The 25,176-nt window shown below is 37.6% G+C and overlaps 2 protein-coding genes across 2 annotated transcripts in view; both read left to right on the forward strand.

Moving 5' to 3' along the window:
- The window catches only part of LOC122005422 (chaperone protein dnaJ 20, chloroplastic-like), an 80,583-nt gene that overhangs the window by 18,293 nt on the left and 37,114 nt on the right, over positions 1 to 25,176 (forward strand). The gene's annotated exons all lie outside the window — the stretch shown is intronic.
- Positions 13,425 to 14,407, forward strand: LOC122005421 (chaperone protein dnaJ 20, chloroplastic-like). The gene has a single exon (XM_042560454.1). It carries the CDS (start codon positions 13,523 to 13,525, stop codon positions 14,087 to 14,089), a length of 567 nt encoding a protein of 188 aa, XP_042416388.1. The 5' UTR covers positions 13,425 to 13,522; the 3' UTR covers positions 14,090 to 14,407.

Below are 25,176 nucleotides of genomic sequence, written 5' to 3' on the forward strand. Positions count from 1 at the left end.
GACTCTCGTCTAGGGATTAATAGTGATGGAAAAAGAAATAAGAAAAAGAAATAGAATTATAAAAGAAAAGGAATAAAAAGAAAAAGTTTTAAAAGTGCTTTGAAAAACGGTTAAGTAATTTCAAAGCTACGAGGCTCTGATATCAATTGTTGGATCGGAATAGTGCAATAGAGGGGGGGGGGTGAATATCGCGCTTTTAATACTTTTCTTTTACTCGTTAAAAAATAAAGTCGTACAGCGAAAAAATAAAGAACATTCAGTTACTTGGTTTGGAGCCTAGGTCGACTCCTACTCCAAGGCCCGTGATTCTTGACCGCATCGATGGACAATCCACTAAAACCCTTCTTTCCGAAAATCTCGGAAAGAAACAGTGCGTACAATATGCATGATAGTAACACCCTACTATCTTGTAAGAATTTAAATACAATGCAAGTTTTTCTTAAAATAAAATATACTGACAATAATTGTAGACGAAGCTTGGTCGGTACCTCTAGATGGAACAACTTGCGAGTCATAGAGCAGTAGTAGAGGCTTGCACAGAGATGATTTTCGAAGCAGAACAGTGTTGTCTAGCCTTGGACCTTGAGCTCTCTTTTATAAGAACCGTCGACGTTCGGTCGACCCCCTGGGTTCGGTCGACCAAACCAGCTCCCTTCCATCTTCGTTGAGATCCAATGTTGATTCGATCTTCGGCATTAACTAATCATTAAGGGTTCGGTCGATCGATCCTTCTTTTCGGTCGATCAAATAGGATTCTTCCCTGTTTGTCAAGCTTTGTCGAGATTCGCATTTATTGCTGCATTTATGAGGTGATCGTTCGGTCGACTGATCTACGGTTCGGTCAATCGATAAACGTAGCTTCCTTCCCTGCTTCTGACCGATCTGAACTGCGCTGAAGCATCAGGGTTCGGTCGACCGATCCTCTGGTTCAGTCGACCAATTTTGCTTCAATTGGAGTGTGCTCTGCTTTGGTCTGAACTGAACTCTGATCTGAGTCAAGCTGGTTCGGTCGACCGATCCCTACGTTCGGTCGATCGATTCGGCCGAACCTGCAATACAGAGTTAAACAAAGTATCCCTGTAACACAAAGGTTAGCACAGTAATATATAATGCATGAGTAATATTAGACAGTAGAACTGTCTTAATCTCAACTTAGAAACCTTCCCGGTTTCTTCAGTTGGATCAGCGACCATAGGTTGTTCCCTTCAGGAACTCGACCTCTCTGTCACTCCTCCAGTTGTTTACCTCAACCTACCTGCCAAACATTGATCCTCTAGATCTTGTTTGGACTTTTTACTTAGCCTTGATCGACTCGCTAGAACTTTTCTCTTGATCTTCGGTCCTCCAGACCTCTCGATCACACCGCCAAGCATCGGGTCCTCTCGATCCACTTGGACTTTCACCTAGGTTCCACGATTTGCTAATGTTGGTGCGGTTAGCACTAACGGTCTAACTCAAGTTTTGATGAATGACAAAATATGTCAAGTTAGTTTCGTTGTTATCTAACACTCTGACTGAGTGTGCAGGAGAAGCCTAGACATGTCAACGGGCTAACCTGATGTCTGGCATGAAACCCAGCTAGGTTGACGGGTCGACCGGATAGCTGGCACAAAGTCCAAACGGGTCGATGGGCTGTCCGGACATTTAGCACGAAGTCCAGCTAGGTCAACGGGCTGATGGGATAGCTGGCACGAAGCCCAGACGGGTCGAAGGGCTGACCGGACGTCTGGTAGGTAAGTGAAGGTAAGTCACTGAAGGGGAGTGACTGTGAGGACGCGTTCCCGGGAAGGGAACATTAGGTGCCGATCCGACTTAGATCCATTTCGGATATCCAAGTCGAGATCGTGACTAGATTCCGGTCTCGAGGAGACGGAATCTAATTACTACTCTATTCTTTAACTGTACTAACACTTTATTTTGCTGGGTAGTTTGCATTTTGTTTCAAACTAACTCTTTTTTGCAGGTTGTTGAAAAGTGGAGGTCCGGGCACCCGGAAGGGATCCGGGCACCCGGAATGCAAAATCTATCCCCAACGAGCTTCGCCGCATGGAGCGCCCTGGTTAGCTCGGCTACGTCACATTCAGGGCGCCCGAAGGGATCCAGGCGCCCCGAATGTCCTATATAAGGAGGGTAAAGGCTCGAGCCAGAGAACAACAACAACACAATCCTCCAACGCTTTCTCTGCCGTGCTACGCTCCTGCGACGCTGCGAAGCTACTCTGACAACGCGCTGTTCTTTTATTTCTTCCTTTTTGTCAGTATTTTTGTTTCTATTAGCATTCTTGTACTTTAATTGTAACAATCATTTCGAATTGCTAGTGAATTGGCCAATGAAAGCACTCAACGAGTGCAGACCTTGGAGTAGGAGTCGACAAAGGCTCCGAACCAAGTAAAACAACTTATGTTAGCGTTGTGTTTTCGGTTTTCCGCTGCTTACTCTATACGAATTTTTTTTAATCGCTATTCACCCCCCCCCCCCCCCTCTAGCGAAACTCATCGATCCAACAGCTAATACTTCTCCTGCCTAGCCTCCAACTAGGTCTTCCCTGGTTGAGTAAACAGCCTGCACACTTAGTCAACTTGTTAAATCACAACAATACTTAACTTAAACCTTTGTCAACATCAAAACTAAGGTTTGATTTTGGTGCAACCTGTACTAACACAAACTTAATGGATAATTAAAATTAAGTTCAACAACTGAACCAATTCAAGCTGAAATTTCAACTCAAGTTGCAAAACTTGAGGAGGATAATCTCAGACTAAAAAAAGAAATAATTGAACTAAAAGAATTACTATAAAAATTGACAACTAGATCCAAGTATTTCAACATGATACTTGAGTCACAAAGAGTTGTGTATAATAAGTTCGGACTCGGATACAAGTTCAGCTCAACCAACAAATCCTTTATATCATTAGTTAAACAAAATAAAACTCAAACTAAAGCTTCGGTTCTAAAAGTGTACCTAACCACGCAAGTAGAAATTAACCAATATTATATACTTAAAAATGAGATCCACTACATAAAATCAAATCTAACTAAAACATTAAATTTAAACCAAAATAAATTTGTAAAACTAAATTCTAACATTAAAAACAAAATAAAATCAAACAAATTTAATTACCATCAAGCCCACTATAATTACAAAAGTAATCGAAAAAAAATTCAAAACTTGAAAATCAAGCTCAATAATTCAGGGGGAGACTCCAAATTAGTTGGCACCTCCAAAATAATAACTTACCCGACAGGGTAATTAGAACTAGCTAAAATAGGGACAACAATTTAACTTGACAAAAGTACCGGTGAAGTTTTGAATGATAATAGGTTAGGAAAACTCTGTCTATGCATGTCTAGGAAGATATGACTTCGACCTGATGCATTTGGCTTAGTAGAACTAACTGAAGCTACTCCTTATGGATCCTAACTAGTTAAACCAAGGTTTTGTACTAAGTTTAGTGGATAGGACTATTTGAAAAACCTAGACGGTATGGTTACTCTAATGATGTCCAGGTGACTCACTATAGCCTAGAAATTTATCCAAAGAATACATGTTTGTTGAACCCAAAGCTAAACCTAAATCTAACACAAAGTTAAGTCAAACCCTGAAATTAAACTTAACTCATCTCACAAAATTATAAGATTCCCTGATTGAAAACATAGATCGGGTGAAAGGACTAAGAACATTAAATTAAAATTTAAAATTAAACATTAAACTTAAAAATAAAAATAAAAATTAAAATTAAAAATTAAACATTAAACATTAAACATAAAACTTAAAATTTAAAATTAAATTTAAAATTTTAACTCAAATTAAAATCAAAATTTAAACTTAAAATTAAACTTAAAATTAAAATTTAAAAATAAAAATAAAAATAAAAATTAAAAACTAAAAACTAAACATTAAACATTAAACTTAAAACTTAAAATTAAAAATAAAATTAAAACTAGGTCAGGTTAAATTCAATAATCAAACCCCATTTAATTAAAACTAAATCAATTTAATTTATAATTAAACTAAAGAGGGATTTTCAAAAGACATGACTCATCCGTGCTTCCATTTTAACAAAATATCTTCCATATTTGTCCTTCATAGCACAATTAGGCTCAGTTTTTCTCAATGTGATAATTCAATTCTCGAACTCATTTTAAGTCCTTCGGGTAAAATTGTATTGCATGTGATCCAAAAGGTTCCCGGTTATATTAGTCATCCATAATTAACCATTAATTATGGATCGATCATGAGTAGTACTTAGTAGTATATCATGTCCTCTAATTGATCAAAAAAATCATACTGTTGATTATAAAACCATTTCTAAACCTTTCAGTAGCTACAATGAGTCGTGCTTCATTCTTTTCACTTGTCATATACCCACTTTGTTTAGGACATGGTCTATATGTCTATCCCCACTAGGCTGACTACGTCACACCTAGCCTAAGTAATACTTACTATGGATTCAAATTACTCGTACATGTGTCCAAGAGTACAATACTCTTACAATCCTGACAAGGGGTCATAAGGTATATGTCTCCTCATAAGGAGCAGTGAATCCTTTATTGGCTATCCAAACATCTTCGAGCACTTTGACTTATACCCAATCATCCCAGGCCACACCTCTAATAAGATGCTTGCTTAGGATATAAAATATAAGTTTCCATAACCAAGGTAACTTGAATACCTTAAGATGAAAGAAACTTGTACTTAAACTACAATAAGAGCTTCATTGGCATACAAATATATGTAAAAAAAATCATATGAAGTCTCATAGTAGGTCACTCCAATAAACTAGTTATCATAACTAACATCCACGTTTAACTCTCGACATTCTCATGTCTCCAGTCAGTGAGGAATAGCTGCTTAGTTAGATCAAGGAGTATAATCCGTACCAGTCTCACAGATTTAATGATATTCGAATACATCAATTCGTTGACTAGGAAAGATTTCAATACATTATAATTATACATATAGAGATGCTCACTAGTTATAATCCAATTACAAGTTCTCTCATACTATAAATTGTATTATAGACATTTAGTAAGTGAGTATAAGATCCAATCATATACATTAAATATGTACACTCAAAAAATGAATCTTTGTTTATCCAATAAATAGTACAACCATAAGGCGATTAGAATACCTCTCAGATATAACATATTCTCACTTGGCCTAATGCCAATCAACATGGTATCCAATATCGTAGGCCTGGATGTGACTCTCAAACTTGTTTTATGGTAGAGCTTTTGTCAAAGGATTCATTAGGTCAATTTTAGTGAAAATTTTCTTAATTTTTAATTCATTCGTACTTATGATCTCACTGATCATTTGATAGCGACGAAGCATATATTTAGATCATTAATGAGACCAAGGTTCCTTGGATGATCAATGGTCTCATTATAATTGTAGTAAATTGGTACTACTATAACCATGCTCAGAACCTCATCCAAGTTTAGTGACTAACTTCATGATCTAAACCGCTTTCATTACTGCTTCAAAAGCTGCAATGTATTTCGCTTTCATAATAGAATTGGTAATCACTTCTTGCTTGGAACCTTTCCAACTTATTGCATCTCAATTTAATATGAATATGTATCTAGACTAAGACTTGGAGTCATTCTTGTCTGTTTGGAAGCTGACATCCGTATACCCATGTGTTACCATATTACCATCTTCATATACCATGAACACATCCTTAGTTCTTCTTAAATACTTTAGGATTGTCTAGACAGTCACCTAATGATCCATGTATAGATCTGACAGGTATATGCTTGTGACACTTAGAGCATATGACATTGGACTTCGTTCATAACATGACATACATGATAAATCTTATTACTGATGCATAGGAAATATAACTCATGCAAATCCTCTTATCTTCTGTGCGTAGGCATATAGACTTTGAATGGTGAATACCATGTCTTATGGATATGAAACCTTTCTTAGATTTTGACATGCTAAACTGCTTTAGCACTCGGTCTATATATATAGAGTGTGAAAGGCTAAGCAACCATTTTGATCTATCCTTATAGATCTTAATCTCAAGGATATATATTACTTCTCTCATGTCTTTCATGGATATATCTTCTAGGACAATCAAACTTTAACTGACTGTAGAATAGACACATCGTTTCCTATCAGTAATATGTCATGAACATATAATACTAAGAATATGATCACACTCCCACTAATCTTCTTGTACACACAAGGTTCATTAGGATTTTGTGAGGAATCAAACTCTTTGATTGCCTCATCAAAATAAATATTCCAACTCCTAGATGTATGCTTCAGTCTATAAATAGACCATTGAAGCTTACATACTTTTTTTCTTTCAATAGATATAAAACCCTTGGATTGTATCATATACACGTCCTCAAGTAGGTTTCCATTAAGAAAATTTGCTTTCATATCTATTTATCATATCTCATAATCATAATGAGTTAATATGATCAGGAGTATCCGAATGAATTTAAGCATAGCTATGAGTGAGAAGGTTTTATCATAATCAATGTCTTGCCTTTGACGATAGTATTTCACCACTAATCTTACTTTGTAAGTAATTACATTACCATTTATGTCAGTTTTCTTCTTAAAAATCCACTTGCAGCCAATAGGCGTGAAGCCTTCAGGTGGGTCTACCAAGCTCCAAACTTGATTTTCATACATGTAATCCATTTTTGACTTCATGGTCGTTAGCAACTTGTCTTTCTAAACTTTTCAAAACTTCTTTATAATCAATTGGTTTCTCATCTTCAATGAGTAACTCTTTATTCGATTCACTTATGAGAGATTCATATCTCAAAGAAATATTATGTGTCCTACCTGATTTACAAATAGGTAGCATCTCAGTAGGTTTAGTCGATGGCTCATCATTATGAGTAATCAGTTGTGGTTCTTGACTAGGCGTCTCTTCTATGTCTGTTAGAGTGTCTTGAACTTCCTCAAGTTCAACTTCATTTTCACTATTTTCCTACAAGAGAAACTCTTTCTTTAGAAATACAACATGTCTTGAAATAAATACATTTTATTCCAAGGGATGATAGCATTGGTAACCCCTAGTTTCCTTAGGGTATCTAATAAATAAACACTTATCAGATTTAGCATCCAACTTATCTGATACAATCCTCTTCACATAAGCAGGATAACCTCATATCTTCAAGTAATATAAGTGAGGTCTCTTACCAATCAATTTCTCAAATGGAGTAGTAGAGACTACCTTGGTCGGGACTCTATTTAACAAGTAAATAGTTGTTTACAGTGCATAACCCCAAAAGAATTTGGGAAGACTTGCATGATTCATCATTGACCTAACTATGTCCAACAAGGTTTGATTTCACCTTTCAGATATACCATTATGTTATAGTTTGTAAGGCGGAGTCTATTGAGACAATATCACATTATCTCTAAGATAATCTTGAAACTCTTATCTTAAGTATTTACCACCTCAATCAGATCAAAGTATTTTAATACCTTTGCAAAGATGTTTTTCCACTTCATGTCTAAATTCTTGGAACATTTCAAAGGTCTCAAACTTGTATTTCAATAAATATGCATATCCAAATCATGAGTGATTATTGATAAATGTAATGAAGTAATTATATCCTCCTTGTTCTCGAGTTGACATGGGTCCACATACATCAGTATGTATAAGGCCAAGCAACTCTCCCACTAGTTCACCTTTTCTAGAAAAAGGTAACTTTGTCATCTTGTCTTTGAAGCATGAATTACATATATTAAATGAATCCAATTCAAATGATTTCAGAATTCCATACTTGTGTAATTCGGACATGCGTTTATTACTTATATGGCCAAGATAACAATGCCATGAGTAGGAGGTTAACAGATTATCTTATTATTTACTATTCTTTTAGCCCACTTATGTCATTACATATATGTGCACACCCGGTATCTAATATCCAAGTGTTTAAAGAAATAGTATTCAATCTCAAAGATATCTGAAGGAGATAGGACATTAGATGTTTTTCTCTTCTTCATGGACTCAAGATAAATCTTATAGTTTCTTTTTCAATGTCCCATCCTGCCACACTGGCAGCATGTGCCCTTTGGAGCCGGTTTTATTGTCTTGCCCTTTTTCTTCCCTTTGGCTTGATACTTTGACTTCCTCTAAGAACATTTCTTAAAAGAGTTAACTAACATCATAGTCTTCTATTCTTTCTCAACAGAAGGCTCCATAGCCTTGAGCATGTTGATCATTTTGGGAATAGTGGATTCAAGATTGTTTATCCAATTGTTCATCATAAATTATAAAACTTTTGGGCAAACTATACAAAATTAAGTTAATACTTAATTCGTGATCCATCACAAAATTAAGTATCCCAATCATTCAATGTAGTCATTCATTTTCAGTACAAATTGCACTACAGATGAACCTTCCTACATCTTTGAGAAAAAGAGAAGCTTGAAGATCTCAAATCTTTCGGATCTAGCTTGTTCATCAAAAAGCTCATGAAGGTGATAGATAATAGTATAAGTATCTATATGCTCATGCTACTTTTGTAGCTAAGGAGTCACTGAGGCTAGCATGATGCAACTATCAAGCTAAAAATCAGTCGTATACTTCTGATGGGCCAACAATTGGTCCGAAGTTATATCATCTTCTAGACTTATGGGAAGAGGCTCATCAAGGACATATGTTAGATTTTCAATCTTGAGAACAATTCTCAGGTTTCTAAGTCAGTTCAAGAAATTCAGCACAATCAGTTTGTTTGAATCTAAAATTGAACGTAAATTCAAAGATGTCATTATCAAATGATTAACCTAGAAATACAAAATCAAGAAAATATGAGAGAGATGATTTTACAATGTAAATCTAAATAATTTGCATACATTCAAGAATCTCATTCATTTATCAAATTCAAGAGCCCTTACTTTAAATGTAGAAGAGCATAGGTTTTTATTCAAATGAGTTGATATCCACCATAAATAAGAATAACCTTGGAGTGAGTCCAACAAGTCATTCTTAACTATAGTGGTAGGTATCATATATACCAATTATATATCGCTTATACATAACTATCATATTATGTTATCAACTAATTGAATATTCACATAGACATTAGGTTGTTAACACATTAACAAATATACATCATATATATATCACTCAACTTTATCTCTATCCACATTAACTTTGGATTGAGTCCAACAAGCTAATGCTTCAAGTTAAAGTTGACAGGTTAATCACAGATCATATTTTAATAGTTTGAACATATCTAATTTTATATCAAGATTGGAGTGAGTCCAACAACCCAAATAAGAAATTAGACTCTAGTTTTCTCCATATTAACAGAAGGGGTAGGTTTTAATGTTTAACATAAGAGATTTAGGTCTCAACGTCATCATATAAATGTACTATCTACATGATATCACACATATGACATAAATGATGATATGACATATTGTATGCATGATATAAATAATGATATGACATATCACATGCATGACATAATTTATGATGTAATAAATACAACTACATGACATATAATATGGCATCAACATGACGTTAACAATATAGCAGTGTCATAAATTTCTTTTGAAAATAAAATGTCTTAAGAATATGATTTCCATAAATCAAAATTTCTTTAATTAAAATAAGAAATAAATTTTTAAATTTAATTACATGCTTTATCTAGGAAATAATTCTTAATCAAAAAAATATAATTAATTAAGAAATAATTTCCTAACTAATTAGAAAATTTATAATTAAAATTTCTTAATTAATTCAGAATTTTTCAAATTTATATTTTTCTAAAATTATTTTAGAAACTTTTCAAGATTAAAATTTCCTAACTAATTAGGAAACTTTCAAAAAATGAAAAATTTCTTAATAAATTCAAGATATTTTAAATTAAAATTTTCTAAATTATTATAGAATATTTTCAAATTAAAATTTCCTACATTATTTCAAAAACCTTCTAAAATTGAAATTTCCTAACAAATTAGGATTTTTTTTTAAAAAACAATAGAATTTCTTTATAAAATAAAAAAAATTCAAAATTAATTATATGGCTAATTATGAATCATAAAATAATTTTATGATCATGTCAAAGTACAATCAGGCTCTAATACCACTACTGGGGAGCCCAACGTAGTTGCATGCTAAAGCACGTTTCGTAAACTTACGCAACAGAAATTATAAACAACAATAAATCTAATTTATTATAATATACACACCACATGTATACAAGGATACATATCATGTATACATGATCGCAATATAAAATTTTACAAAATTTAATTTACTCTAGATATACCTGACGAATAATATAGAGTGGAAAGGGCATCAACCAAGTGACATTAAGAAGTCTCGCCTCTATTCATATCTACACCGAGAACTCCTCAAGATGACTTCAAAAGTCATGAGTTCCGTCTTCACAAAGGTACTAGCCTTGCGTACGAAGACGAGCCGATCCGAGAGAAGGATCTTGGTTCGATTCATGTCCGGCAGTCGAAGCAACCCGATGACATGAAACAAAGTGAACAACGACATTGTAGCCATTATCTAGAAGGTGTAAAACCCATTGCCGATGTGGAACAACGAGTCCGAGATGTCGAATGCCTGGAAGAAGCCGACGGAAAGCTGACACAACCCAAAGGATGGGTTGTCGGCAATGGATAGCAACTGACGACTACTGTTGTCTTGCTTGGCGGCCACTGCCAGCATCCTACGCTAGCTGTGGATGGCTCCAGACGGTGGTAGCTGGACGAAGGGGAACTGGGGCACCGATGGATGGTCCGACGATGGCTGGTCAGCGACGAAACAAGAGGGGGCAGCCCCTCTTGTAGTCAGCGACAAGGAGAGGAGGAAGAGAAAGAGAGGGAGAGAAAACCTAACGTTTAGATTTTTCTTATTCGATCATATTTTCTCTTTTCAACCCGGATATAAATATATCTCTTAACGAGTTTGAATCCACATCGAAATCCGTTAACCCATTAACCTGATCCACCAACTTAAGTTTGGTTCAAGACCCAACTAGGTTTGGTTCAAAATAAAATCCTTGATTCAATAACCAAACCTCATTTAATTAAAATCAAATCAATTTGATTTATAATTTAACTAAAAAAGGTCCAACTCATCTTCAGAAGACGTGACTCACCCACACTCTCATTTTAACAAAATATCTTCTATATTTGCCCTTCGTCTGGTCCAACAAGATTTAGTTTCTCTCAATATGGAAATTTAATTCTCAAACTCATTTTAAGTCCTTCAGATAAACTCGTAGTGCATGTGACCCTATAAGTTTCCGGTTATGTTGACCGTTCATAATTAAGCATTAATTATAAATTGATTATGAGTGGTTCCTAGTAATATATCATGACCCCCAATTGACCCAAAAATCATACGGTTGATTCCAAAATCACTTCTAAACCTTTCAGTAGTTACAGTGAGTTGTATCTCATTTATTTCACTTATCTTATATCCACTTAGTTTAGGACATGGTATATATGTCTGTCACCACTAGGTTGACTATGTTACATCTAGTCCAAGTAATACGTTCTCATCCAACGGATTCAAATTACTTGTACATGTGTCCAAGAACACAATATTCTTTACATATAATATTTTGGCCAAAGACTTTGAGTAATAATCCTAAGCGGTTATAGGGTATACGTCTTTCATAAGGAGTCGTGAATTCTTTGTTGGCTATCCACATACCTTCAGACACTTTAACTTATACCCAATCATCCCAGAGCTACACCTCCAAGGAGATGCTTGCTTAGGATGTTAAAGTATAAGTCTCAATGAACAAAGTGACTTGAATACCTCTAGTCGAAGGAAGCTCATAGTTAAACTGTAGTAAGAGTTTCATTGACATATTCGTATGTATAGAGAATCATATGAAGTTTTATAGCAAAATATTTCAATAAACTATTTATCATAACTATCTTCCATGTTTAATTCTCGACATCCAAATGTCTCCAGCCAATGAGGAACAACTACTTGGTTAAACCAAGAAATATAACTCATGTTAATTTCATAAAATTAATGATGACTGAATATATCAATTTATTGACTATGGAAGATTTTAATACATTTATAATTATATATGTAAAGATATTTACTAGTTGTTGCATGCTATAAATTATATTATAGATATTCAGTAAATAAGTTCAATCACATATATTAAATATGTATACCCAAATAATAAATATTTATTTATTATATAAATAGTATAATCATAAAGTGATTATGTTAAAATACCTCTCACATAAAACAAACCTTTTGATCTCCATGTCCACTTGGCTTTTAACCAAGAGTTTGATTTCTGTTTTAATCTTTCCACGTGGAACCTTCCATTATTCACACCATAAATTAGTTTTAAATATTAACTAATTGATTTATAAAATAAATTATATGTTAGTAATAAAAAAAATTAAGTACTTTTTTAAATAAAATAAAAAGCAAAATCAATAGAGATGACTAAGCTAATTGAAATTTTAAATTCAACCATACTTATGAATAGGATCAATATCCATTAAATTTAACATCAAATAAATTCATAATTTTAATATAAGTTGAATAAAGTAAATTCTAAGTGCAGTTATAAATTTCATTATTATTTGATTTATTGTACTACTTCTAAAAAATCTCATATAAAAGACCAAACGAACTATTAATAATAATTGAATTATTTTTAGATAAATTACAGCAGATTATTAATTTATTTTTCGTAATTTTTTATGAATTTTCTGAAAATACATTTATAGAATCGCAGGATGGAGAAATTTGCCGCGGCATGAGTCGGCGCGTCGGCAGTTTGCCGCGGTTTTGAGACGCCGCCTCGTAGGATTTATCAAAATCCAACTCACTTGGGGCGGTTAGGCGCCTCGGTGGATTCAGCACAATCCAAAAGAATTGCCGCGGTTTTCAGTCGGCGCCACGCTGGGGATTCATCGAAATCCAACTCGCGACAGCGACAGCGACAGCGACAGCGACAGCTCGACATAGATTAGATCGTTAGGTGAGAGAAGCTTGTTGGAGCTGGAAGGTAGGACTTAGTTACTCAATTTTCTCAGAAGATGACACGTGTGATTCGCGTTAATCGATTTGGCTTCTCAATGCTATTTTGCTTCGTCTTATCCATCTCGTTCTCCTGCTTGCATTGCACTCCCACGAGTAAATCGATAGATTAGATGGTTAGGTGAGAGAAACTTGTTGGACCTGGAAAGTATTTCCGGTGAAATGGAACGGCATCAAGTTGTGTATTCACAGTTTAATTCTAACTAGGTAATCGGCTTGGCTTCTCACTTCTATTTTGCTTCGTCTTATCCATCTCGTCCCCGTGCCTTAGTTGTGTTCACAAACCGCGGTGGTTTGGTGGTTAATTTCGACGTAGAAGTCCATTCTAATTCACGATTATATTTTTCAAGATTGACGTCACCAATGCGCTGTTCTTTCCCTATTTCCTCGTGCTTCAATTCTCTATAAATCTCCATGGCGTCTCGGAAACCACTTCATCATCCAAATTCCAGACAACATCAGTAAAGTAAAGTAGTTCTTTTAGCTTCGCAAAAATGGCAGCTTTTGCTCTTTCGTCTCCCTCTAATTCCTTGTACAGATCTTCCTTCTCTCCGATCCCCACCAAAACAGCATCCGCTCCTCGATTCAGGGTCTCTGCCTCGGCCGCAGCGGCCATCGCCGCCCCGGAGGCGCCGGCCACCATGTACGACCTGCTCTCGGTGTCACACACCGCTGGCGCCAGCGAGATCCGCGCGGCGTACCGGCGGCTGGCCCTGCGGTGGCACCCGGACGCGTGCCGCTCGGCGGGGGAGGAGCGCTTCTACGCGGAGCGCTTCATCGAGGCGCGGGAGGCCTATGAGGTGCTCTCCGACCCCGCCAGCCGCCGCAGCTACGACCTCGCGCTCTCCGGCGACCGCTGGGCCGCAGCGGTCGGCGCTGGCCCGGCCTTCCGCGAGGGCCGCGGTCGGCGGCGAGAGGCCAGCGTGACGGTGTTCGGGAATTGGGACGCGCAGCTGGACGGGCTCCGACGGCGATCGGCCGTGACGGAGGCCGACGGGGAGGAGACTTGGGGTGGCCGCGTAAGGAGGGCCACCCGCGGCGCCGCGGAGACCGCTGTCTAAGTGGGGAGACTCCATGGCGCAGATCGGTATCAAATCGACGTCTCGATCGGATCAAGCGATGGATTGACATATTTGCCGGCGGCGGCGTCTCGACGGAACGATCAAACACACGCGGACTTCGAATCTAAGAGGGATCTCAAAATCTTTAACAAGAAAAACGCTAACTGCGGCAGTTGATCAACAGAGCTCTCCAAGATCTTCAATTGTGACCAGATTATAATGGACTGTACTTTTTCTTTTGGTGGTTTCAGGCACCAAATTAAATGGAGATCTAAATTTGTGAAAATTGAAATATCTTCATGTGGATTTTCGTTATCATTTGTTTCTCAGTTTGTTTTTACCCCCTGTTTTTTTTTTTGGCAGCCGCATCTTAAGAATAAGAGCAATTACCTAAATAACTCATAAAATCCTTTCTTTTCATTGGAAAAAAAGGCAAATGGAAGGTGAAAATCAATCAGAGCCTTTAGTGGATGTTTAACCATCAATAAACCACCAAATTGAATCTCCTAAAAATGATTACAAAAATAAAAAATTTATTTGAAATTGTTCATTTTTAAAAACCTTTGGCACATGGTAAGAGTCTTCCCGTATAATGACACAATTACATTAATAATCTCATGTACTATTATGGTTACATTTCATCCTAGGATGGGTTGAGTGGGCTATGGGACGAGCGTATCCAATTTTTTTACTACCATAGTTACATTGCACCTATTGATAAAGAATCTTGTGTTTCACAACACCTCAATGCCCAAGCTACTATGCACTTGGGCTATTATCCATTTAAAAATGAAAACTAAGCAGGGTTTAGCCCTACAAATGTAAAGATGAGCTTGGCATAATTTGCTTTGAAGCCCCACTTCATTTCGACCATGTACCATCCAATCGATACTAATAGTCTTATGCAAACAATGTGTTCCTAACCTATCTATATAATCATTGTTCCTATTTGAGATCATTGACGGGGGAGCCACCAATAAGGTGTCTTCGATGTTAAAAAAGTTGTGGTGTGCCAAGAAAAAGGAAGAGAGGGTGCAGGAGTTGAAGGACCAGGAAGGCAAATGGAACTTGAAAGTATAGGAAAGAGACTGAGAATGGAGGCCAGGTATTACCCCGGCTCGGTCACTCCGACATTCAAGTCAGTCTACACAGGGGAGAAATGGAGAAGATGAACAACCAATGAGTGCACCTATGTTTGCGCGTGTGTATGCATACATGCGCCCGTAAATGCGGGCTCATTTTATAACATAGCTGATGTAAGTACTCCGAGTTGATTTTGATGTGATCAATCAAGTTAAGTTAAACTCTGCGTTTTTTAATGTTTTATGTGTAAGTGTGCAAGGACTTAGGAACACAAGAAATCGAGCGGAAGCCACGGTAAACAAGAAGGATGGCACGGGAAACGAGTCGATGAGCTCAGTACATCCGAGAGATGAGGAGCTACGGAAGAGTATACCGACGGACAAGAATGACACATGTGGCACTTCCGATGGATAAGAAGCCGGGGAGGAAGACTGCTCGAGGAGAATGCCAGAGTTGGGTTCGGGTGAGCTCAATTTTGGAAGGCCGGAGAATTACCCAAGCGACCAGACAAAAAATCGGTCAATCTGGAAGTTGGCTAAGTCCAGGCACCCGGACTAAGTCCAAGCACCCGAGATGTCTTGGCCATATCACCGATCTGTTATAGCAAGGATCGACACTGGAGTCCATATTAGCCAACTCCAGGCGCCCGGACCGAGTCCAGGCGCTTGGAAACCGATAAATTATTTATGAAGATCCATTGTTGAGTGGATTGAATCGACCACATCCAAGTGCACAGACAGGGTCCAGACGCTCGAAAAGTGCCACATCAACAAATGACTAGTGAACTATAAATAGAACCCTGATATTTGAAGTACACAACAACACACTCGATCTAAACTTCTGAATTCTGTAATTGTCTTTTCTGTTTGATCCTATCTGAAGGCGATAAGATAGCGCGCTAACTCTGATAGATGGTCGCTCGACGAACAATAAGCTTCTTGAGATCTGAAGAGAACTTCTCAACGATCCTGTGCACAATTAGACGAGTCAACAAAGCTTTAATGGCCTAAGTCCAGGGTGGGAATCCCTGGCTAACCCTCCGACGCTCAAGTCAGTCTCCTCCCTTGAAAAATAGACAAAGAACAATAACGAAAAATGTAGGAAAGTAGGGCTTCGAATATAAATATTTGTGTTTGCGTACCTTGCCAGCGGAGATGATTCCCCTTTTTAGACCACCTTACATAACCTCGGTGATCGTGAGGTGATCTCTGGTTTGTTAGAGTTTGTTAAAATATGAGAGAAGTACAACCAAGATGTCGTACAATAATCTTTCGAAGAATCTTTCTTCTACCCCAAGTGTACCTCCTTTATCGTTTATAACTTGAACCCTTGATGAAATATTCAAAGGGGTGTATTGTTGTAACTGATTAATTAATAAAGAAGTTTCGAGAGAATATTTTCTAACAAGTTTGCCAAGATATCATAAGGTTGTCAACTACTTGTCTACTAAATATATTTCTACCAGTCATTAAGCCTATCAAATATTGAGAATACCCTCTGTTGAATATATCCCGACTGGTCATTAATCCGGTCGTATATTAAGAATACCTTCTATTGAATATGTCTCGGGCAATCATTAAGTCAGTCGTACATTGAGCATACTTTCTATTGAATATATCCTGGTCAGTCGTTAAGTCGGTCGCATATTGAGAATATCTTCTATTGAATATATCCCGGCCGGTCGTTAAGCCAGTCGCATATTGAGAATACCTTCTATTGAATATATCCCGGTCGGTCGTATATTGAGAATATCTTCTCTTGAATATATTCTGACCAGTCGTTAAGCCGATCACATATTGAGCATACTTTCTGTTGAATATATTTCGACTGGTCAAATATTGAGAATACCTTCTGTTGAATACATCCCGACTGGTCATTAAGACAGTCATATATTGAGAATACCTTCTGTTAAATATATCCCGATCGATCGTTAAGCCAGTCACATATTGAGAATACCTTCTTTGAATATATCCCGGTCGGTCGTTAAGCCGGTCGTATATTGAGATTCTTATAAGGCTAAATACCTTTAAGCTTGATCGGGCTTTGCTCGGTCGAGCGCATATAGGCATCCTTATACTTGTTTAGCCTTCGCTCGACCGATCGTATGCTAAAAGCTTTGTAAGGCTGAGTACCTTTAAGCTCGATCAGACTTTGCCTGGTCGAGCATGCACAAGCATCCTTATGCTTGTTCGGCCTTCGCTCAGCCGATCGTATGCTAAAATCTTTATAAGGTTGAATACCTTTAAGCTCGATTAAGCTTTGCCCCATCAAGCGCACACAAGCACCCTAATGCTCGTTCGATCTTCACTTGACCGATCATATGCTAAAAGCTTTATAAGGCTGAGTACCTTTAAGCTCGATCAACTTTGCCTGGTCGAGCACACACAAGCAACCTTATGCTCGTTTGGCCTTCGCTTAGCCGAGTGTATACTAAAAACTTTATAAGGTTGAGTACCTTTAAGCTTGATCGGGCTTTGCTCGGTCAAGCACCCACAAGCAACCTTATGCTCGTTCGGCTTTCACTCGACTGATCGTATGCTAAAAGCTTTATAAGGCTAAGTACCTTTAAGCTTGATTGAGCTTTACCCAGTCGAGAGCACACAAGCACCCTTATTCTCATTTGGTCCTATCTGAGCATCCTGCTCGAAGAACGCTCGGGCGCACTTTTAGGACTTTGATGTAGGGCAATCAACATAACCAGTTAACAGACATCACCCTACCCTAACCTTGATCACCACTTCACCTTAACTCTAATATCCTTATCATTTCCTGAATCCGCTCGTCATAATCTGTATCACTGTTCATGTTTTAACTTCTACAAGAGACTATTTCGCTTCCAACACTTTGCTTGAAGGAGTCTTTTTAGTGCTTTTACAGAGTTCTTAAACTAACAACTATCTAGTTGCAAACCAAGTAATCTCTAATATCTTATTTCATTTTTATGCATTTATTTGTTATTAATTAATATATGTTATTTTTAATTTTAACTTGTAGGTTATTCAACCCCCTCTAGCTGGTCTCACCAGGACCATCAGCTAATACAATACTTTTCTTTTCGTTAATGGGACATCATGTTATAATAGAGAAAGCGTCACATCAGCATATCGCTGCAGTAACACCACCGTACCTACTATCACATCACCCATATGATGTATTTATAGACGGCTCAAGATACAGAAGTAATTGGGCTTAATCTGGTCCACTAAGTTAGATCGACGAGATCAAAAGGAGTGAGTCGAGGGGTCCTGCAGGCAAGAGCATATAGTCGATGGGGCCGAATGGAATGATGGAGCTGAGTAGGATGCATAATAGCTGTCATTGGTGAAGCTAAGTTGAAGAGTCGGGTGGACTGAACTGAAAAAGTTGAGGAAGCTAAGCTGAAAAGATCATGGGAGTTGAGCCCCAAGAGTTAGATTGATCTAAAGAGAGTGATCTCTAACCAAAGTAGTGAGTCAAGAGAGTTGAGCCCGAGTTGGGTGATCGATCTGAAGGACTCGGGGGGGGGGGGGGGGCTAAGCTGAAAGAGTCAGAGGAGGAGAGTCCCAAGAGTCGAGTTGATAGGGGTTTGTTTTGACTTCTACCTCTTCTTGACCTTTGACCAGTCAACAAGACTACGCTTCGCCACGTGAAAGCTTCCATTAACCTCCGTCTCGCAAGCCTCTAGTCGAAAGAGGCCCAAGTTTGATTGACTGAACTATAGTATGATTTGTTCTACCTGTCGACTTGGCCCCTAGGTTTGATGTGGCAGAAGAACCTTGCCGTCTTACTAGTACTTGACTTGGAAATTCATGAGTTAATGTGAGTGATATGTATGATACCGTATTTGGGTCATGATTGGCCTATCATGTCAGTCATCAATGTTGATCTATCCGAGGTTGACACGTGGTACCACTATGTTGACGTTATCAACTCGAGAGGACTATTGAGATTCTATCGATTTAAGAGCTTTATTCTATGGTTATAGATGTTGGTTAGTCCTAGGAAAACGTACCGATTCCACTGTACAAAAATTTTTGTACAAGTGTCGAATCTTTCCTTAAATAACCTATTGTATTCTTTAAAAGTTAAATTAAGAATCACAGACGGAACTTAACATCATTGATTTCAAATTTAACTTATCTGTTCTTAATGATTTTGATTTGAATCGCAAGCGGAACTTAACACTATTGATTCAAATCTACCTAAGTTATTAATTCCATAAATATTAATTTTTAAAATTGGCTTCTAGGACTGGACTGCATGCGCGAGGCACATGACCTTCTTGGATATGGGAGCAGCCACCACCGCCTAGGCAAAGCCTTTTAAGGAAAGCTAATATTTATTTCCTTAAATAACTCTAGGTTAACCAAAAAGAACAATCGAATCACAAATTCGAAAAAGAAGAAAACACAAACTCGAAAAACTATTTCAAAAAAAAAACTAGATCTAATTGCCTCTTGTATTTAGAATTCTTTCAAAGAAAATAACTAGTATGATGCGGAAGAAATTTACTAGTTATACCTTCTCTTTGTAAGCTAACAACCTCGAGATCTTTTGCCGTATTCCTCACCTCGCCTTGGACGTCGTGTGGGCGACGATCCTCCTGTTGGAGTATATACTAAAAGCCTAACTTTTGTATAAACATTTATAAGAATCACATTGGTCAAGTGTCTACATTTATATATACCAAATGTAGATGTTCAATTAATTTATACTGTAGATAACATAGTGTGTGATGTCACACACAGAAGATCGTGTTATCGGTTCTTTATAAATTAAAAACAGTAGCTCACGACCAAGATGGAAAGGAACAAACCATTGGAAGGTCGTAGTGTAATTAGGTATTAGTTTATCTTAACTATATAATTACACTAGTACACTTAGAGTGTATTGAGCAGGACCATTTAGAGGTCGTTTCTTTTATACTGACTTTATAAAGGAACAAAGACCTCAGTTATTATGGAAGTGTGTGCTCTTAATCCTAATATAATAACAAGCACATATATTTGATATTTATTTATTTAATTTATCAATGGGTGAGATTTAGTTCGATAAATCAATAAGCCCGATAAGTTGGGAAATGATATCACTTATAGTGTGTGTTGTTGATTATAGAAGGAAATTGTGTCCTAGTGATCTAGGTTGATAATGTCCCCAAGAGGAGCTCATAAGGATTATCATGTTAAACCCTGCAGGTGGACTTAGTCCGACATGATGATAAGGTTGAGTGGTACTACTCTTGGACTAAGATATTAATTAAATGAGTTGTCAGTAACTCACTTAATTAGTGGACATTCGACATCTTAAACACAGGGAGACTAACACACTCATAATAAGAAGGAACCCAAAAATGTAATTTGGGATTGGTGCGGTAGTTCAATAATAGTTCTTTAGTGGAATGAATTATTATTTATGGAATTAAGTTGTGTGTTCGGGGCGAATAGGGAAGCTTAATTTCATCGGGAGACCAAAACCAATTCCTCCTCTCGGTCCCTATCGTAGCCTCTTGTATATAGAGATTTATACCCACCACATACCCACCTTCTTACCCAACCTATAGGGGCCGGCCAAGCTAAGCTTGAAGCTCAAGCTTAGGGCCGGCCAAGCCTAAAGGTTGAGCCTTAAGGTGGCCGGCCAATAGCTTGGAGCCCAAGCTTAGGTGGCCGGCCACATCATATTAAAAAGGGATTTTTATTAAAATTATTTCTTATGTGGATATCATGGTTTTAAAAGAGAGTTTGAAATTTAAATCTTTCCTTTTATGGCTTTCTACAAAAGATTAAGAAAAGATTTGAAATCTTTCCTTATTTGTAGATTGAAAGGTAGATTTTAATTTTGAGAAAAACTTTCCTTTTTTAACCATGTTCATGATTTAAAAGAGAGTTTAAAAATTATATATTCTCTTTTATAAGTTTCTACAAAAGATTAAGAAAAGATTTGATATCTTTCCTTATTTGTAGATTGAAAGGAGATTTTAATTTTTAGAGATAACTTTCCTTTTTGGAAATCATCCACATGTTTAAAAGAAAGATTTTAATTTATAAATTTTCTTTTTATAATCCACCATGAAGGGAAAAATTATTGGAGAAATTTTTATAAATTTTCGGAGACAAATTAGGAAGTTTTAATTCTTGTGTTAATTAAAACTTTCCTTGTTTTGGAGATTAGTGGCCGGCCATTATTTTAATGAGAAGGAAATTGTTTTTTAATTAAAATAAATTTTCCTTTTCATGGCAAAAGAATTAAGGAAGTTTTTATTAAAATTCCTTATTTTCCAAGACCAAGGATTATAAAAGAGGGGGTAGAGGTGCCTTCATGTGAACAACTCTATTCTTTTCTTCCTCTCTTTTTCTCCTTGGTGTGGCTGGCCCTTAGAGGTTCTCCCTCTCCTCTTCTCTTCCTCTCTAGTGGCCGGTTTTATCCCCTCTTGGAGCTCTTGATGGTGACTGGTTCAAGCTAGGAGAAGAAGGAGAGAAAGGAGGTTTTGTTTCTTGCATCCCTTGGAGCTTGGTGGTGGTGGCCGGACCTCTACTTCTCATTGAGAATTCATGGTGGCTGAATCTAGCTTGGAGAAGAAGGAGCTTGGTGGTTCTCGTCTCAGAAGATCGTTGCCCACACAACGTCCGAGATATGAAGAGGAATACGGTAGAAGATCAAGAGGTTATTTTGCTTACAAAGAAAGATATAACTAGTAATTGTTTTCCGCATCATACTAGTTTTCTTTGTATAGTTATTTATGGAAATACCAAACACAAGAGGCATATGATTCTAGAGTTTTCGAAATAGTTTTTGTAGGACCGTTGGGCCGGCTTAGAAGGGTTGGTTGAATAGCCTGTCAAAAAAACAAACAACCCTTCCTCGAACGATTAAGCTAACACTTGTAAAATGAATTAAGCAGATAATTAAAAGCATAAAAGTAAAAACGAGGCACCAGATGTTTACTTGGTTACAACCGATGTGGTTGTTAATCCAAGGAAGATTAAGCTCAAAAACTCCTTCAGGCGGAGAAGCCTCTTACAGCGTTTAGGCACAGAAAAGAGAAGCTTAACTACAACTAAAGCATACAAGTGTTTGGAAATAGAATGATCGTGATTGTTGAAAAGCTTCTGGACCAAGGCTATATTTATAGCCTTGGTGGACACCGATGGGTTCCGGGCGCCTGGGGATAAAATTTATCCCCAACGTTCGAACGATTAGATCGATCTAGTCAAACTTCCTTCCGGGCGCCCGGATGGTTCGGGGCGCCCTGGGCTAGTCCGGGCTCGCCTCTGGTCCGGGTCTTTCTGCTCCGGCTCCGCTTGCTTGGGTGATCTCGACATCCGGAATAGGGCTCACCCGAACCCATCTTCCGGTCTTCTCGGCGTGCTTCCCTCGGGCTTCTGTCCCTCGGAATTATCGTGTCCTTCTCGTCCACCACGTACTCATCCGGAGACTTCGTCCCTCGGTCGCACCCGTGCCGACCTTCGCGCTGCGTCTCTTGCTTCCCGAGCAATCTTCCGCTCCGGCTTCGTACCTCGGAACCACCGCACTTCCTTCTCGTCCGGTGTACTCTTCCGACACCTCGTCCCTCGGACGTTCAGTCCTTCTCGCTAGCTGCGTCTTTCGCTCGAGTACCTGTGCTCCTAAGCTCCTGCACACTTAGACACAAGGTTAGAAACAACGCAGGACCTAACTTAACTTGTTGATCACACCAAAACAACCTTGGGGTTCCAACAATCTCCCCTTTTTTGGTGTGATTAACCCAAGTTAAGCTAGGGTCAACAATAGATATGAAATTAAACAGTTTATTGAAATAACATGCAATATGATAGAAAAAATTAAATTTCAAACATTCCAAATTTTAATTTTCAATTTTTTCTACCTCCCCCTAGACTTATACTTTCCCTTCTCCCCCTTTGATCATAATAAAAATGGGGTACAAACGAAATCTAAGGATTGACATTAAAAAAAATTTGAAACTTTATTTCAATAATTTTCAGGGAAATATTTCTAAGTCAAGACAAATTTCTAAGTCATTCGACATCAAGATTAAGAAGTTTCTAAACAGAAAGCTTTATGCAAGAAAATTTCAGAGAATTAATAACATAAAGAGAAATTTTCTATGCATTTATTTATTTGTTTTATGCTTTAATCAGAAGGTTTAAATTTTCATTTTAATTTATCAGAAATTCTTAAGTCACACTTTTTCAGATTTAAAGCAAAAAATATTAAACATGCAACAATTTGTATCATGTTAATTTCTATTATTTTTTGAATTTCAAGTTCACAAAAATATTTCGATAGCATAGATTCTAACTTGATAAAAATTTTCGACGCAATAAAAAATTCTTTCGATAATGTGCAAAATTCGTTTGAAAGAATATTTTGTAATTTGCAAGAATTTTTTAATAAAAATTCTAATTTGCAGGAATTTATTAATAATAGATTTCTTAATCCGAAACACTTTTTCGATGACTCATTTTCTGAATTGCAAAACTCTTTCGAGAAAGTAATTTGTAATTCGAAAAAATATTCGAAGAAAGTTTTTGACATCATTTCTAATTTGCATAATTCTTTCGAAAAAATATTTTGCAATTTACAAAAGTTTTTCGACAAAATTTCTAACTTGCAAAATTCTTTTGTTAAGATATTTTGAAATTCGAAGAACTCTTTCGATAATATTTCAAATTTGCAGGATAAGTTTGACAATTGATTTTCTAATAAAAAAAACTCTTTCGATGATTCGCAAAAATTTTCAGGGAATTCTTCGATTGAATCATTCAATTGATCAGAGGTTCGAGTCCATACCTGACTTACCTTGTCAGTAATTGATTCTCCCCCTATCGAGTTGCTTTCTTCCGAAGATTCTCCCCCTTCATCGATCTTGGGATGTACTTCGGCTGTTGTAGTACTTACCTCGATTTCGGACTCTTCTGTCGGTGGCTCGGTGTCTATTGAGGTGTCAGCTTCTGAAGGTTCTTCGTAGAGCTGCAAGAACTTTTCCCAAAGTTCTTTTGCGCTTACATAATCTGCGACCTTTTTGAAATCTTCCTTTGGTATTACATTCAGAAGATAATATTTTGCTCGCCCATTTGCCATAGACTCCTCACGTTGCTTTTCGCTCCAGAGGCGTAGATCGAGTCCTTCTCCGTTCGTGTTCTTTGGTTCTTCATAACCAAATTTCATTATTAAAGAAATATCAGAATCTGAGTTAAGGTATACCTCCATGTTTTGTTTCCAGATGGAAAACTCCCCCTCGAATGCAGGTGGGTAGTCGCTAGCTCCGGCCATCGTTTTGCTGCTTCAGACGGCGGTTAGTCCTTCTGAGGCGTACTCGGCTCTGATACCACTTGTAGGACCGTTGGGCCGACTTAGAAGGGTTGGTTGAATAGCCTGTCAAAAAAACAAACAACCCTTCCTCGAACCATTAAGCTAACACTTGTAAAATGAATTAAGCAAATAAATAAAAGCATAAAAGTAAAAACGAGGCACCAGATGTTTACTTGGTTACAACCGATGTGGTTGTTAATCCAAGGAAGATTAAGCTCAAAAACTCCTTCAGGCGGAGAAGCCTCTTACAGCGTTTAGGCACAGAAAAGAGAATCTTAACTACAACTAAAGCATACAAGTGTTTGGAAATAGAATGATCGTGATTGTTGAAAATCTTTTGGACCAAGGCTATATTTATAGCCTTGGTCGGGGCGCCTGGATGGGTTCCGGGCGCCCTGGGGGGATAAAATTTATCCCCCAACGGTTGGATCGAGTCAAAGCTCGATCCTATGAAAAAGTCCCTTCCGAGCGCCCCGGATGGTTCCGGGCGCCCCGGACAGCTCCGGGCGCCCCGGAGCCAAAAGTCAACCCAGTTGACTTTTGGTCCGTGCTCTCTTCTCTGGTTCAGCTCGCCTCTGGTCTGGGTCTTTCTGCTCCGGCTCCGCTTGCTTGGGTGATCTCTGACATCCGGAATAGGGCTCACCCGAACCCATCTTCCGGTCTTCTCGAGCGTGCTTCCCTCCGGCTTCTCGTCCCTCGGAATTACCGCGTGTCCC

The sequence above is a fragment of the Zingiber officinale genome, chromosome 7B (genome assembly GCF_018446385.1).
Source record: "Zingiber officinale cultivar Zhangliang chromosome 7B, Zo_v1.1, whole genome shotgun sequence".
Lineage (NCBI taxonomy): Eukaryota > Viridiplantae > Streptophyta > Magnoliopsida > Zingiberales > Zingiberaceae > Zingiber > Zingiber officinale.